Below are 17,154 nucleotides of genomic sequence, written 5' to 3'. Positions count from 1 at the left end.
TTGACGATCTAAACAAAGTGATACTACAATACATTTGGCAAGGGAAGAAAGCTAGAATCAAACTAAAAATGCTCCAAGAATCCAAGGAAAACGGAGGATTTGGTCTACCGGACTGGACCTTATATTACCAATCATCTGCTCTAACTTGGCTGAAAGAATGGATTAGCCTGAAAAACAAGAGACTTCTGTATTTAGAAGGACATGATCTACAGTTGGGTTGGCATGCCTTTTTATGGTATCAGAAAGCCAAATCTCATAGGTATTTTCAAAACCATTATATTAGAAACTCCCTGTATATAATATGGGAAAAAATAAAAATGAAAATGTACACAAAAATACCAGGATGGGTTTCACCCATAGAAGCATTTGTTCATCCCAACCTTCTGAATGTTAGAAAATTTTTGACTTATACAGATATTTTAGACAAAGATAGGCGATTAAAGCCAAAACAAGATCTTATAGACCAGGGGTTAGATGCATCGTGGTGGTGTATAATGCAAATACAATCAAGATATGAACGGGACCTAAAAATGTACGATTTTTAAAAAGAACAGACAACTTTTGACCAAATAATGTTAACATCAGATGACAAATTAATTAGGAAAGTATATAAATACCTTCTAAATTGGAAAATGGAGGATGAACAGGTCAAAGAAACGATGGTTCAATGGGCAAAAAATTCTGGGTACAATATTGACTTAGAAAAATGGCAAGGGCTGTGGTCTAGAAACTATAAGATGACAATGGCAACATCTTATAAAGAGAATCTATACAAAATGTTTTATAGATGGCATTTACCATCCGATAGATTAGCTAAGATGTACTCTAACAGGTCAAGTAAATGTTGGAAATGTCATAAAAAAACTGGAACCTATTATCACCTCTGGTGGACTTGTGATAAAGCAAAAAAGTTTTGGTACAAAATACTGTACATACATGGCTTGTTAAAATAATCAAAAAACATGTAGATTTTAGGCCAGAGCTCTTTCTGTTAGGTATAATATCAGAAAGTGTTGATAGACAAAATGTATATTTAATACTGCATATTCTAACAGCGGCGAGGATTATTTATGCACAGTACTGGAAAAATGAAGGAACACCTACGGATCAAGAAATAATTAAAAAGATATTGTACTGCGCCGAAATGGACAGACTAACACTGAAAATCAAAGGAAAAGAAGATACAAAATATTATCAAACATGGGACTTATTCTATCCATGGTTAGAAGGATGTTGTATAGATTAGGAGTGTAATGTGTGTAGTAATTGTTTTACAAATGACTATAAGCTGTACCCTGGTGACACGATGGTAAACCAGTATGGATGGATTTATATAATAAAAAAAAGTCTAAAAAAATCCATTGGAAAGCGTGGAGACAAGACCCTTTCTTGCCACCCTCTACCCCCATTTCCATAAAGAGCCTCCCAACAATCAACAAGATCAGCCCAAGGGTATCCTGGATTCTTCAGGGAGGATCATCCAGTTGAAGCGCAGACTGCCCCCCCCCAGGATCCGTCCTTCCTTACCCTGAGAGTCGGCACTTCCACTCCCACCCTGCCTGATCGCCTCTTGCAGCAGACTCTGCCTGGTCTCCCCAGGGGCCTCCTCTGCCTCAGAGGAAGAAGACTGAACTTGACACAAGGTCTCTTGAACCTGGAAGAGGAAGGAACATTCAAGGTAAGGAACAAGAAGCAGCAATAACTGGGACGTAAGGATGTGGCTGCAATATAAACGAGGCACAAAGGGAGCGACCACCTTCTTTTGAAGTGGCATCTTCTCTAATAAGACACTTCCGAGTACAGTGATCCAGCTTGGAAACCCTATGAAAACACCCAATGTGTTCTCACGTGAAAGGCAGCTGGGGCAATGCAATCCCTGCCATTTCGGCAGCAGCTGTTGGGGGCCCTGCTAGGAGTCGGAGGGGCAAAGAACAGGGGCGTCCTGGGGCCAAGGGCTTCCCACAAGTGCCCCACAGGGACCAGGAGGAAACACCCTCACCTGCTGTCCTTCACAGTTCCTGTCTTCTGCCTGGCTCAGGAGGAAGCCTTCGGCCAGGGCCACCGCCTGGGAACTGGTCTCCGCTCCACATTCCCTCACCCAGCTGGACATCTCCGGGGGAAGGATGGCCAGGAACTGCTCCAGGATCACCAGGTCCAGGATCTGAGCCTTGGTGTGTCTTTCTGGTTGAAGCCACTGGTGACAAAGATGATGGAGTCGGGTGCAAATTCCTCGGGGTCCCTCAGCCTCATTGTAGGACAATTCCCTGAAGCCGCGGTGGTGGACCTCTGACTTGACAGCGGCCTCACCCAAGATCTTCTGCCCCGTTTTTTCACAGAATGTCCCACTGCTCACAGTCCCGATGGCATCCAGGAGACTTCCTACTTCAGAATCAACCGGGTCTTGCTTGTCCATCTTTCTCTTATGCTCTAAAGAAACCTGCAACAGAGTCCATGGAATGTGTCTCTCTTTTCCTTCACACTAATGACTATCTGAAGAAGCACCGGACTAGTTAAAATATTTGTTACATACCGCACTGATGGTACCTGTCTGTCATGGGTTTGGAGGGAAAGTTCCATCCTATGGGGAGTGGAAGGCGGGACATCAGGGGGGAGGAGCGGAGCTGACGTGGAGAAGTGGAGTTGGAGTCTGTGGGTCAGACTGGGTACAACTGTTCGTCAGATAGTACATACCTGATAGGTTCAGGTTTCTATCTAGGTAGCCAGAACGGATAAGTTCAGGGTCTGTGCGTTACCTTAAAGTGTTCCGTGGGAACCAATCTGTTGTATGTGTATGATTGGGACTATCCCAAGTTCCAGTATCCTATTTACTTGATCCTTTTATTTACCCTGCTTGTTTTTTCAATAAACCTTGTTCTCTTGTTTATTAAAATCCATTCCTGGTCTGGGTGACTTGGGAGAGCGAAGGGTTGGTGGCAGCATAACTACAGGGTGGGATACTCCAGTAGGTCTGGGGTTGTTACATTTGTTGGTGTCCAGCGGGTGGGATACGACTGGTCCAGTTGCCCAGTGGTCCAGCAAAGCCTTGGCTAGTGTGCCCAGAGCAAGGGGGGTCTAGTCAGGGAAAATCTGAGGGCGCGTAGGTAATCTTCTAGGCTTACCTCACGGGGAGGTAGGCTAGTGGAAGAACGTGCAAACTCAGATTGGGGGACTAGATTAGGGAGCTCTGAGGCAACCCGTTTTGGCGGGAAAGGGCTGAGGCAAAGCTGCGTGAAGTAACAGTGATCTAGCCTGTCTGCTGAGAGGCCTAGCAGAGGGGGTGGATTCTGTCTGGCAACAGTTGCAAGTGGGTGCTGGAGGGACAGCAGCAGTCTACAGAAGGCTGTTTCTGAGGCAAAAGGAAAAAAGTCGTCGTTTTATTTTGAGGCGTGACTTTTGAAGGCAGCCTGTTCTGGGGGGGATTATGCCCTTGACTCGAAGCCAAATGGCAGAAATGGGGAAAGTGAGAGAACCACAGGGAGACCAAGGTTCTGAGGAGGAATTTGGCTCAGTGCAGGATGAGAGCACGGGAGAACTGACCTCAGAACTCAGAAAAATGCTCCTAGCCCAACAGCATGAACTGAGGGTGAGGGAAATGGAGGAAAGGGAAAGGGAGAAACAAAGACAATTTGAAATGGAAAGGGAAGAGAAACAGAGACAGTTGGAGTTAGAAAGAATGGCGTTTGAGCTGAAGAAGCTGGAAATAATGAGTAGAAATAGGAATAACAATAATAATGAGGGGAACCCAGGGAATGGGGAAGGCAGCCTGTCAAAAACTGACTTGAAGAAATTCCCTGTGTACAACAAGGGAGATTGCCCTGAGGTGTTCTTTTCCCTCGTGGAAAGAGCGTTTGTGGACTTCTCAGTAAGGGAAACTGAGAAGATGACCATTATGCGATCTTTAATCAGTGGCAGCCTGGCAGAAGTCTATGCAGAGATGCCAGTGGAACTGCTGAAAGACTTCGCTGAGTTTAAAAAACTGGTGTTTGCCCGGCATGGGATAAATGCTGAACAGCTGAGGCAAAAATTCAGGTCACTCACAAAAAAACCAGAGCAGACTTTTACCCAAGTGGGGGCCCAACTGGTGAGGTTGCTAGAGAAATGGCTGTCTCAGGAGGGGACAGAGACCTTCCAGCAGCTCAAAGACCTGATAGCGCTGGAACAATTTTATTCAGTCCTGCATGGGGAACTAAGGTTCCATGTGAGACAGAGGAAACCTAAAACTGTGACAGAAGCGGCGGAGATCGCAGATTTTATTTCCCAAATAAGGAAGCCCTTAGGTGCTGAGGGGAAAACTGGGGGTAAGCCCAAAGAAACCTACAGCCGGTACTCTCAGGGACCAGGGAAAAACCAGCAAGGGGGAGGGGCCCATGTTGAAGGGAAGCCCTCTGACATGAAACCACCAAGACCTCAGATTTTGGAGGCAAAACCAAAAACAGAGGAGAAAGACTCCAAGTACAGCAGAAAATGTTATTTCTGTCAAGGAAAGGGCCATCTAATCTCAGAGTGTGAGAAATTAAAGCAGCTAAAGGGAAATTTGCCTCATGATTTGAGTGGAACCAAGCCAAAAGCTGTGTTCTGTGTCCAGACAGAGCAAAGCTCCTTGCCACTGAGGGAGCCTGTTGCCATGGCGACTCACTCTGGACCAGTTACATCTGCTGATCAGGCTGGGGAAAATGGTCCTCTTGTGGAGGTCAAGCGCTGCTTACTAGTTAGGACAGATTCGCAATTGTTTGAGGCCGCTGGGGTGGACGTAGGAATACTTGACCATCAGTATAGGGGGCTAAGGGATACTTGTTCCCAGGTGACCCTGTGCCATCCAGACATTATTCCTAGGAAGCATATAATCCCAAATGAGAACCTGAAGGTGGCAGGGATTGAGGGGCAGGTGATCTCACTGCCAGTAGCTGAGGTACCTGTGAGCTTTCAAGGCTGGAGGGGAGTTTGGCGTCTAGCGATTTCATCGACTCTGCCAGCAGCCGTGCTCGTGGGAAATGACCTGGCTGAACATGTGAAACGGGTGCTAGTGATTACACGCTCACAAGCTACCACGGGGACAGTTCAGGGGGGTACGGAAGAGCCCGAGACGGAAGCAGATGAGGGTAGTCCCGAAGCTGTGGCAGAAACCTTAACCACAGACAGCAAATTTGGCCAAGAGCAAAAGGCAGATGCCACTCTCCGAAAGTGTTTTGAAAAGGTGACAGACACCCAGCTAACACCTGAAACCCCAGTGAGATTTCACGAGGAAAAGGGAATTTTATATAGAGAGACCCTGATGAATATCTCAAAAGGGGGAGATGGGATCAGAAGTCAGCTAGTGGTACCTGAAAAGTATCGCCCCATGATCTTACAAAGGGGGCACTCTGACATGTTTGCTGCGCACTTGGGGGTGAACAAAACACAGCAGAGAATCACACAAAATTTTTACTGGCCTGAAATAGGGAAGCAGATCAAGGAGTTCTGTAAACAATGTGATGTGTGTCAGAGGCAGGGGAATAACCGTGACAGGACCAAAGCGAAGTTGTGCCCTTTGCCTGTGATTGACACCCCGTTCAAATGTATAGGAGTGGATATTGTGGGACCTTTGCCCAAGGCCACAAAGAGGGGGAACCGGTTCATTCTCACCATTGTGGACCATGCCACGAGGTACCCCGAAGCCATTCCCTTGACTAATATCGAAACTAACACAGTGGCAGATGCCTTGGTGGGGTATATGTCCAGGATGGGATTTGCCTCAGAAATAATCACAGATTTGGGCACATCGTTTACATCAAAGCTCATGAAACGGTTATGGCAAATCTGTGGAATTAAACACAAGGAAACCACTGCCTATCACCCCGAAAGTAATGGGTTAACGGAGAAGTTCAATGGGACTCTGATGCGCATGATTAGGGCTTACTTGGCAGAGAATCCAAACAATTGGGACCAGAAGCTGCAATCCCTTTTGTTTGCTTACCGATCAGTGCCCCAAGCCAGTACCGGATTCAGTCCGTTTGAACTTTTGTTTGGGAGAAAAGTAAAAGGTCCACTTGATTTAATCAAACAGAATTGGGAGCAGATCACCCAGGGTGACCCACAAGATGTTGTGACGTATATAGACACTTTAATGAATGACCTGAAGAGAAACCTAGAGCTAGCAGCAGAAAACCTGCAAGCTCAGAAGGTCAGACAGAAAACCTGGTATGACCAGAAAGCCAGGGAGAGGCACTTTAACCCAGGGGAGGAAGTGCTTTGGCTTAGGCCCTGCAAAGAGAACAAACTGCAGCTCAAATGGGCAGGACCATACAGGGTCATTTCCAAGATGTCAGACCTGAACTACCTTATAGAACAGGAGGAACACCAAGCACGGAGGGTGATACATGTGAATGCCCTGAAACCCTACTACAGAGGGGAACAGAGGGTTTTATTTGCCATAAAAGCAGCTGAGAGTGAGGAAGCTGAATTGCCCTTCTGGGAGGGTAGAGGGGAAGTGAAATACAACCCAGATGAGGTGAAGATCAGTCCTGCACTCACCCAAGACCAGCAGCAAGAACTAAAAGTGCTGCTCACTAAATATCATAAGGTTTTTTCAAATAAGCCGGGGATAGTGAAGGGAGTGATGCATCGGATCCACACAGGGGATGCACCCCCGCAAGCAGTATCCCCGTACCGAGTGACGGGACCCTATAGGGACAAGGTGCGGAAGGAGCTGGACGAGATGCTTAGGGAGAACATAATCGTCCCCTCTTCTAGTCCTTGGTCCTCTCCGATAGTCCTGGTGGACAAGCCTGATGGGAGCATTAGATTTTGTGTAGATTACCGGAAATTAAACCGCGTAACCACTCCTGATGCCTACCCAATGCCCAGGCTAGACAACCTGATTGAAACCATAGGGGGTTGTCGGTTCATTTCATCGTTGGACCTAGTAAAGGGTTACTGGCAATTAAGGATTGATCCCAGGGATCAGGAAAAGGCCGCATTTTGCAGCCCTTTCGGTCTATATGAGTTTAGAGTCCTTAGTTTTGGTCTCAGAAATGCACCAGCCACATTCCAAAGGCTGATGGACCAGACCTTAGCAGGGCTCAGTGACTTTACTGTGGCCTACATTGACGATATAGGGATCTTCAGCAATACCTGGGAAGATCACCTGAAACACCTGGAGATAGTGCTGCAGAGGTTAAGTGCAGCAGGGCTAACAGTAAAGGCAAGCAAGTGTCAGCTGGGTAGCCCAGAAATAAAATACTTGGGTCACATAGTAGGGGGAGGAGTGATCAAACCCCTAGAGGCCAAGATAGAAGCAGTTCGAGATTGGCCCAGACCCAACACCAAGAAAAAAGTCAAATCATTTCTTGGGTTGGTGGGCTACTACAGAAAGTTCATCCCGAGGTTTAGCAAGATGGCGACTCCGCTGACCGATGTGACGCGGAAGAAGACTGATGACCGCATCCCGTGGACCAGCGACTGTGAGGAGGCGTTCCAGAGGTTGAAGGAGGCGCTCATCCATTATCCAGTGCTGCGTGCTCCCGACTTCGACCGGGAGTTCATCATCTACACCGATGCGTCTAACAGCGGGGTAGGAGCAGTTCTTTGCCAGGAGGATGAAAATGGTGACCAGCATCCAGTGTCCTACCTGAGTAGGAAACTCCAGAAAGGTGAGAGACATTTGGCAACCGTGGAAAAGGAGTGCCTGGCCATAGTATACGCGATTCAGAAGGCCAAACCTTACATCTGGGGAAGACATTTTGTTCTGTGCACTGACCACTCACCACTGCAGTGGTTAAAGACAATGAAAACCCATAATAGTAAACTTATGAGGTGGGCTTTAAATCTGCAAGATTTTGACTTTGAAGTGAAGGTGGTCAGAGGGACAATGAACTGTGTTGCTGACGCCTTGTCAAGAAGACCCGACGAGTGAAGACGGCGAAGAAACCATGGACTGTGTATATTGGTGACCAAAAGTTAAATGTACCTGTTTATTAAACAGGCTTGGTTTGTATTAATAAAGGTAACTTAATGTATTGCAAATATTAATGTATAAATGCATAAGTGATATGTTTGACCTAGAGTGAGTAAGTATGGGTTATGGGATTGTATTATAATGTATAACTGTTTCTGTGTTTTGATCCTGGTTGTTTTTTTTGGAGAAAAGCACTTTAGCTTTTCCCCCGTAAAACAACTTATAAAGGGGGGAGGTGTTACATACCGCACTGATGGTACCTGTCTGTCATGGGTTTGGAGGGAAAGTTCCATCCTATGGGGAGTGGAAGGCGGGACATCAGGGGGGAGGAGCGGAGCTGACGTGGAGAAGTGGAGTTGGAGTCTGTGGGTCAGACTGGGTACAACTGTTCGTCAGATAGTACATACCTGATAGGTTCAGGTTTCTATCTAGGTAGCCAGAACGGATAAGTTCAGGGTCTGTGCGTTACCTTAAAGTGTTCCGTGGGAACCAATCTGTTGTATGTATATGATTGGGACTATCCCAAGTTCCAGTATCCTATTTACCTGATCCTTTTATTTACCCTGCTTGTTTTTTCAATAAACCTAGTTCTCTTGTTTATTAAAATCCATTCCTGGTCTGGGTGACTTGGGAGAGCGAAGGGTTGGTGGCAGCATAACTACAGGGTGAGATACTCCAGTAGGTCTGGGGTTGTTACAATATTGTAAAAACTGATTATATTGGCAATAGGAAATGTGGAAATAACTCTCTCTCTTTCTCTCTCTCCCCGCACACCCCTTCGCATAACTCCTTCCCTCCTCCCTCCCGGGACATCCTGGGGTCCCCTCGCCCTCCCGTCCAGCCCCCCCAGGAGAGACTCACCATCGCCCCCCAAGCACACCTGCGAAGCTCCCCAAAACCCAGTTGGAAGGCAGCCCTTTCGGCAGCCGAAGCCTCGTTTCCCTCCGGAGGAAGCAAAAGGAGGGACCGCCAGGGCATTGTAAACATTGTAAAAACTGATTATATTATAAAGCAGCTGAGGACAGAAGCAGGCCTGGTCTTCTCAGTGTCTTTTCTTCCTACCTGATGTGGTTCCTCCCCGTCACCAAGAAGGGGTAACTGAGTCCTCGTGGCTAGCTTGGTTTGAGTCCCTGTGGGAGAAAACCAGCCCATAACTTGTCTCAAACATGGAGACTAGGTAAAAAGCACATTTTTTTCCTAATAAAACCAACTATACCACAGAAATGACCAAAATCAAGTAAGTACAACAGATACTTTGCTAATATAAGCAAAGGATACAGTTAAAAACAATGCAAAAAGGTCTGGTTAGACACCATCTGCCAAGCTAATAAGATGTGTTTTCACCTCCTTCTTAAGCAAAGTCAGAGGAGAAACAGATGGCATCTTGGAAAGGAGAGCATTCCACAATCTGAGACTTACTCAGAAGAAAGCTTGTTCCTTTGTTCTTCTATTTATTTATTTTATTCATTTATTCCATTTATACCCCGCCTATCTGGTCAACTGCGACCACTCTAGGCAGCTTACAACACACAATATAAAACAAATATATCTAACATAACATATAACATAGCATAATTTAGATAAATTAGAAAAAAAATTCTCCAAGATGGCAAGAAAAACATAATATGTTATAAGAGAAAAGGAAAGAAGAAAAATTAGGAATTAACTGGGGAGGGGGAAGGCCTGCCTAAACATCCATGTTTTCAGTTGTTTCTTGAAAATACCCAGCGAGGGAGCCGCGCGAATCTCCGGAGGTAAGTTGTCAGCCTCCCTCAACAGGTCATCATACAGGGCGTCCAATGCCGTCTCTATACCGTGGCGCGGCCTGACGCCCGACTGAAACGGATCCAGGGCATCTGTTTCATCCAAAAGAGCCTGAAGCTGGTCAGCCACCACCCTCTCGACCACCTTGCTTAAGAAAGAAACGTTGGCGACGGGCCTGTAATTGCCAATTTCGTCCGCCGCCAAATTCCATTTCTTTCTTATGGGCCTAAAACCGTGCCCTCAAGGAAAGACCCATTCATTACCGCTGTGGCCCATTCAGTTGTTGTAGGCCTGGCTGGTTTGATTAGCCAGGCTGGGCAAGGGTCAAGGGAGGAGGTGGTGGCATGATAGCAGTCAAGCACTTTGTCCGCCATATCTGGCATCACAGGTTGAAAGCAATCAAGCATTACCGGGCAAGACGGAGCGCTGGACATCACTGCTCGACTCACTGCATTTAAAAAAGGAGAGTGGTCCCGGCAGATGGCCTCCACTTTAGATTGAAAAAATGCTGCAAATTGGTCCGGTGAAAAACTAGGGGGAGGCCTTTCACTCCCCCTAGGGCAGGCCTCTGAAATGTTGGCTATTTTAAAGAGAGCCTTGTCCGGAGGATTTTAACATCCATTTAGACGAATCACAAGACAGGGAATGTCTTAAAAAGCCAGGGCCCTAGTCATTTAGAGCTTTAAAATTAGATGATGATCTTGATGGTGATGATCATGAACTGCACAGCTGGAAGGGACCGTATGGTTCTTTGAGTCCAGGCCCTGCCAAGGAGGCCCAGTGGGGAATCAAACTCTCATTCTCTGCCTCCAAAGCCAGAGTCCTAAACTATTGAGAGATCCGCCAGTCAGCTCATACTGACATCTTGAATTAGGTCCAGGAGGCAAATAGCACACCTGATTTTTATACCTAGAAAGTAATCTCGTCGGATATCATTTCCAAATGCATAGAACTGCATTGTCAGAGCTTTCGCTAGGAGGCTGGACTGGGATGTAGGAGATTCCGGGTTCCAGTCTCCACTGAACCATGAGGATCACTGGGTGACCTTGTACAGAGCAAGAATCCTGTGACCCTTTACGAGAAGATCCGTAAGCATCATGAGCATTTCTTGAGCAATTGTAAGGCCAGAAATATAATATTTAAAGAAACACACAGACAAGCAATAAAAATCTGAATACATGCAGGTATCAAGATCTCTTACTTCTGTACCTGTTCTTTTTGGTGTTGTTTTGTTTGAGTGCGAGGCATATCTCCTCCTATCATCTTCTATTCACAAATCAAAGAAATTATTTCCACAAATAACGCCTCCAAAGTGTAAACAGTTAAACCATTGGAAATCGTGGAGACAAGATCCTTGATTTCCCTCATCCACCCCCATCTCTATAAAGACTCTCCCCAAAACCAACAAGATCAGCCCAAGGGTGTGATGAGATGGGTTTTTGAATTAAAATCTTGTTAGGAATATGGGCTTTGTAATTAAGAAATGAGCAAGAGAGGTTCCATCTTGTTTCTTTGTATAAAGTATCTATGCTATGCTGACAGGTTGTTTTCTAGGTGAGCAGAGAGAATGTTATTCTGAGAACCTGAGAAAGAACTCGGACTGATTAGATAGATGGAAATTGTTGTGACTCTTTGCTAAACCACGGTACCCAAATAACATCTCGTGTGTATGGGAAAGAAGTCATGTGGTGCAACAGGACTGTTCGCCTAGTAACAAACTCTGATTGGATGACATCGTGGGAAGGTGCGATAAGCCCTTGCCAGTTACTCTTGAAAAAGGAACTTTTTGCCTATGGACATTGTCTTTCAAGACCGACTCTTCAGTCATTCGTGACTCACCCTAATGTCTTTCATGACCAACCCTGAAGTCTATCGTGACCAATCTTTACATGGACTGATCCTTATACTAGACTGGATTACCCTTGGACCTATGGGCTTTTTCCTAAGGACTATGAATTATTTCTCTATGGGCTCTTACTTTTGGAATACTTCATATGGACTATGCTCTGGTAATTTTCTAAGGACAATGGGACACTTACTGGATTTTTTTTTTAGTACAGGATTTTGATTCTACAGAATCACTGAGGACTATAGCCTTTTTATAACATGCTTGGTTTATTTTGTTTTTCCTGATGAATTACCTGATTGGAACTGTTGTTATTCTTTTTAATGGCTTTTTGTATTCTTGTAAGGTTTTTCAACACTTTTCTATTTTTCATGTTTTCTTTGCATCACTACAGAGTTGTAAATAACTACAGTGGGGTCTTGACTTAAGAATGGCTCGAGTTAAGAACATTTTGACTTAAGAACCACTCTCATAGGAAAATAATGACTTGACTTACATACTTAAATTTGAGTTAAGAACTGAAAAAAAACCATGTGGGAGGCAGGGAAAGTGCAAAATGTGAACTTTCAGTTAACTGTTGGCCAGTGAAAAGGGTGCCTGTCTGCTTCCTCACTCCTCCCAGCGTTTAGAGAGTGGATTGGGAGACAGTCTTCGGACTGCCTGGTACTGAACTGCCTGGACTGTATTTTCCCTGCCTTCCCTGAACCTTTCTTGACCTAAGAAAAAAAGAAACAAAATATCCCTCTCTAGTGGTCGAAGGCGGAATAGCAGCTTCCCATTAGTTTCTATGGACGGAAAAGAGCACATACGGATCAAATGGTTTTCAATGCATTCCTATGGGAAATTTAGATTTGACTTGAGAACTTTTTGACTTGAGAACCACCTTCCAATATGGATTAAGTTCTCAAGTCAAGACCCCACTGTAACATAATGCTTATTTCCTTGCCTTGGCTTAGTTTGGTTTTGATACCTAGAAACATGCTTATTTTTTTAATAAAATACTGATTATAACAATCAATTGGTTTCCTGAACAGTAACACTTGTCTTAGGGTCATCTGAGAGTGCTGCCTCGGCCTAGCATACTTCAGGAGTCCTGCCTGTGGTGCTAGTTAAGTCTAAGGACTACAAAGCCCACATGTTTTACTTACAGTAATATCTGAGAGTACAAGGGTGTTCTTATGTGGGCAGACTTGTAAGAAGGAGGGTTGTAGCACAGCTAGCTGAGCTCCAGGATTCTCTCAGATCATTTTAGCGTGTGCAAACTCCTGATTACTCTCTGTCCAGGCTTTCACACGTGCTTTCGAGCTCCGTGTTTGCTCACAAAGGGTATCCTGAATTCTTCAGGGAGGACCATCTAGTTCAGTGGTTCTTAACCTTTTTGAAAGAAACGCCCCCTTGAGCCATTGAGGAAGTTATCATCGCCCCCCTCCCCGCGGGGATGTTATCTTATTTGTTTGTTTGTTTGTTTGTTTGTTTGTTTGTTTATTTATTTATTTATTTATTTATTTATTTAAGACACTTAAATCCAATGACCCCTGAAAACAAAATTAAATTCCAAGAAAATGAAATGCCCCCCAAAAAGTAACATTTAATGATTTAGTTGCAAGTGAATTTTAAGACACAAAAAGAAATATAAAAAGGGCATAAAAACAAATTCAGGAACTAAAAATTTCAAGACAAAAAGTCTGAAACTAAATTAAAATTGGAGGAAAATATATATTCATGCACAATGTAAAAAGGCTGCAGCCATCTTCACAGGTTTGGCTTGCTCCAGCGCCCCCCTACCGCCCCCTTCTGCTCCAGCGCCCCCACGCCGCCCCTTTTCGTTCTACCGCCCCCCTGAAAAATGAAATCGCCCCCTGGGGGGCATTATCGCCCACGTTAAGAACCTAGGATCTAGTTGAAGCGCAGACTGCCCCCCCCCAGGATCAGTCCTTCCTTACCAGGAGCGTCGGCACCTCCACTCCCACCCTGCCTGATCGCCTCTTGCAGCAGACTCTGCCTGGCGTCCCCAGGGGCCTCCTCTGCCTCAGAGGAAGAAGACTGAACTTGACACAAGGTCTCTTGAACCTGGAAGAGGAAGGAACATTCAAGATAAGGAACAAGAAGCAGCAATAACTGGGCCGTAAGGATGTGGCTGCAATAAAAACGAGGCACAAAGGGAGCGACCACCTTCTTTTGAAGTGGCAACTTCTCTAATAAGACACTTCCGAGTACAGTGATCCAGCTCGGAAACCCTAGGAATACTCCCAATGTGTTCTCATGTGAAAGGCAGCTGGGGCAATGCAATCCCTGCAATTTCGGCAGCAGCTGTTGGGGGCCCTGCTAGGAGTCGTAGGGAAAAAGAACAGGGGCGTCCTGGGGCCAAGGGCTTCCCACAAGTGCCCCACAGGGACCAGGAGGAAACACCCTCACCTGCTCTCCTTCCTGGTTTCTCTCTTTTCCTTGACTCAGGAGGAAGCCTTCGGCCAGGGCCACCGCCTGGGAACTGGTCTCTGCTCCACATTCCCTCACCCAGATGGACATCTCCGGGGGAAGGTTAGCCAAGAACTGCTCCAGGATCACCAGGTCCAGGATCTGAGCCTTGGTGTGTCTTTCTGGTTGAAGCCACTGGCGACAAAGATGATGGAGTTGGGTGCAAATTCCTCGGGGCCCCTCAGCCTCGTTGTAGGAGAATTCCCTGAAGCCCCACTCGTGGACCTCTGACTTGACCGCGGCCTCAACCAAAATCTTTTGCCCCATTTTTTCACAGAATGTCCCACTGCTCACAGTCCTGGTGGCATCTGGGCCTCTTCCTGCTTCAGGATCAACCGAGTCTTGCTTGTCCATCTTTCTTCTATGCTCTAAAGAAACCTGCAACAAAGTCCACGGAATGCGTCTTTCTTTTCCTTCACACTAATGACTACTTGAAGAAGCACCAGACTAGTAAAATCATTGTAAAAACTAATTATATTGGCAATAAGAAGTGTGGAAATCAGATCTTGTCCCTAAAGGAGAAGTCAGAATATCAAAGGATGAAATAGAAGTTTTTAAAACAGAAGTTTATTACGAATCTTGCCCATTCTCTTTCAGTTAACTACCTCTGGAGAGGGAGGTGGCTTTTAAATTTTTTAAAATAATTTTAATATATTAAAAACAACAAAACTATAACACACTTCTACATTACATTACATTAATCCCGCAAACACTGAAATGCATTTATCCCCCCTTTCTGGAATACATATTAATAGTTTTTAAAGATCGTTACTCTAACAATCCTCTTCTTAATTCATTTTGCATGTCAATTTATTTCTAATTGCCATATCCCACATTTCTAAATACCACTCCAATATTCATTTCGGTCAATTTTTCCAAATCCAGATGTTTTAGGTGCACAAGATGTTCCATTCATTTCTTTTTACCTTGGAATTCTGTTTTTATTTGGTCTTTTTGCTTTCTATTCAAATTTTAAAGAATCCCTTCTTCTTTGTGCTTTAACTTCCACTGAAATCATCACCATTACAATTCCTGTTATAAGTAATTGTGTTCCATCAAGTGAATTCTGACTTAATCTGATTCCCCCGCCTCTGCGTTTCCTAGGTGCTCAGAAGCGGTTTCCCCTTCCCTTCTTCTGGGGTCATCCTGGGACTGGGCAGTCTCCCAAAGGCCACACAGGCTGGGCCGCAGGGTGGAGAACTGAACCCCCAACCTCCGGCCCCTCAGCCAGAGACCAAACTCCCCGCCTTAGCCAGCCTGCTATGACTAGGTATTGTAATAACGATCTACAAATCTGTCCTTGTCCCCCTTGCACAGCCAGCCCTATTCGACAGACAGGGCAGGAGAAGCTCCTGAGATGGAAGATGATGGGGAAGCAGCAAGGGTCCTGCTGGGGGGGCTCTCCTGGGAGGGGGGGGGGACGGGATCCTGTGGATTCCTCTTTGTGGGAGGGCAGAGCCTTGCGCTCGATCCTTAACCCACATCAAACATGGCCTCTCTCTATCCCCCCGCCCAAGAAACGGAGGAGGCTGCCTGTTCCCCGTCCAGAGGCTGGGCTCCGGGGCTCGCCTGCTGGGATCTCCTCCATGATGACGGAAGGCCAGCTTTGCCTCAGGCAGCCAACAGCCTTGGGCCCCCTTGAGCGAAGACAACCCCCCCACCCACATCAGCCTCTCTTTGGGATGGGAGCCTTTGGGCTACGTGGGGGGGGTATTTGGCAGACAATCCACACAACACACACACACACACACACGCCTCCCTCTCGGGACATCCTGGGGGGTCCCCTCGCCCTCCCCTCCAGCCCCCCCCGGGAGAGACTCACCATCGCCCCCCCAAGCACGCCTGCGAAGCTCCCCCAAAACCCAGGGGGGAAGGCAGCCCTTTCGGCAGCCGAAGCCTCGTTTCCCTCCGGAGGAAACAAAAGGAGGGACCGACGTGGGCCTCCGTGTTCAAAGAGGGAGCCTTTAGCACGCCGGACGCGCCCCTTGCCCAGACCCCCCCTTCTTCTCTAGGAATCCCGACTCAGTGGCTTTAACCCTTCGAGAGGGCGAGGCGAGAGCTCTGGGTCTCCCCAAAGAGGACCTGGGGAAACCGCCCTTCTTGCCTCGCGTTGAGTCTTCGATTCCTCGGGGGCTGGACGCTGTGGCTGCTTCCAGGCTTGAAAGGAAGGTTTCGGTGCCTTCGCTGTGAAACATGGTTTATATTAATACAAGAACCTCCAGACAATTGTGTCCTCCATTTCCTAGGGGGGAGAGAGACCAGGGCTGTTCTGTCTTCTAACAAAGAGGAATCCACAGGGAGTGATTTCCAAGTCGTGCCCTCGCTCCTCCTCCTTCTCCACGAGATGCCACATCTTGCTTCGTGCACATTTTGCTTCGTCTAACAGCAGGGCTGGATGTGCAAGGAGAACCAGGAGCAAGCCACCTCCATCTCCAGAGACAGTTTAGTGAAAGAGGACGAGCAAGACTGGTAATCAACTTCTGTTTAAAACCTTCAGTTTCATCCTTTGATATTCCTACTCCTCCTTTAGGGACAAGACCTCATTTCCACACTTCTTATTGCCAATATAATCAGTGTTTACAATGATTTTACTAGTCTGGTGCTTCTTCAGGTAGTCATTAGTGTGAAGGAAAAGAGAGACGCATTCCGTGGACTTTGTTGCAGGTTTCTTTCGAGCATAAGAGAAAGATGGACAAGCAACACTCGGTTGATCCTGAAGCAGGAAGTGTCCCGGATGCCATCAGGACTGTGAGAAGTGGGACATTCTGTGAAAAAATGGGGCAAAAGATTTTGGTTGAGGCCGCGGTCAAGTCAGAGGTCCACGAGTGGGGCTTCAGGGAATTGTCCTACAATGAGGCTGAGGGGCCCCGAGGGATTTGCACCCGACTCCATCATCTTTGTCATCAGTGGCTCCAACCAGAAAGACACACCAAGGCTCAGATCCTGGACCTGGTGATCCTGGAGCAGTTCCTGGCCATCCTTCCCCCGGAGATGTCCAGCTGGGTGAGGGAATGTGGAGCGGAGACCAGTTCCCAGGCGGTGGCCCTGGCCGAAGGCTTCCTCCTGAGTCAGGGAGAAGACAGGAACCGGGAAGGACAGCAGGTGAGGGTGTTTCCTCCTCTTCCCTGTGGGGCAC

At 46.6% G+C, this 17,154-nt stretch overlaps 2 protein-coding genes across 4 annotated transcripts in view; one reads left to right on the top strand and one right to left on the bottom strand.

Moving 5' to 3' along the window:
• The window catches only part of LOC110069887 (uncharacterized), a 39,025-nt gene extending 23,014 nt beyond the window's left edge, over positions 1 to 16,011 (bottom strand). Inside the window, exons 1-7 of the mRNA XM_078386807.1 lie at positions 15,841 to 16,011; positions 13,959 to 14,396; positions 13,487 to 13,613; positions 10,907 to 10,963; positions 8,996 to 9,063; positions 2,000 to 2,437; positions 1,528 to 1,654 (exon numbers count right to left, since the gene is read on the bottom strand). Of these exons, the coding sequence (XP_078242933.1) occupies positions 1,528 to 1,654; positions 2,000 to 2,437; positions 8,996 to 9,063; positions 10,907 to 10,963; positions 13,487 to 13,613; positions 13,959 to 14,396; positions 15,841 to 15,843 (1,258 nt within the window). The 5' untranslated portion in view covers positions 15,844 to 16,011. The remainder of the gene's footprint in view (positions 1 to 1,527; positions 1,655 to 1,999; positions 2,438 to 8,995; positions 9,064 to 10,906; positions 10,964 to 13,486; positions 13,614 to 13,958; positions 14,397 to 15,840) is intronic.
• Positions 16,012 to 16,024: 13 nt separating this feature from the next.
• LOC110070525 (uncharacterized) overlaps positions 16,025 to 17,154 on the top strand; it is a 53,959-nt gene continuing 52,829 nt past the window's right edge. Inside the window, exon 1 of one of the 3 annotated variants that reach the window (XM_078388064.1) lies at positions 16,025 to 17,120. In XM_078388064.1, the coding sequence (XP_078244190.1) occupies positions 16,707 to 17,120 (414 nt within the window). In that variant the 5' untranslated portion in view covers positions 16,025 to 16,706. The remainder of the gene's footprint in view (positions 17,121 to 17,154) is intronic. The other 2 variants (XM_078388065.1, XM_078388059.1) reach the window with 2 other exon arrangements.

The sequence above is a fragment of the Pogona vitticeps genome, chromosome 2 (assembly GCF_051106095.1).
Source record: "Pogona vitticeps strain Pit_001003342236 chromosome 2, PviZW2.1, whole genome shotgun sequence".
Lineage (NCBI taxonomy): Eukaryota > Metazoa > Chordata > Lepidosauria > Squamata > Agamidae > Pogona > Pogona vitticeps.
This window is presented reverse-complemented; position numbering and strand designations above follow the sequence as displayed.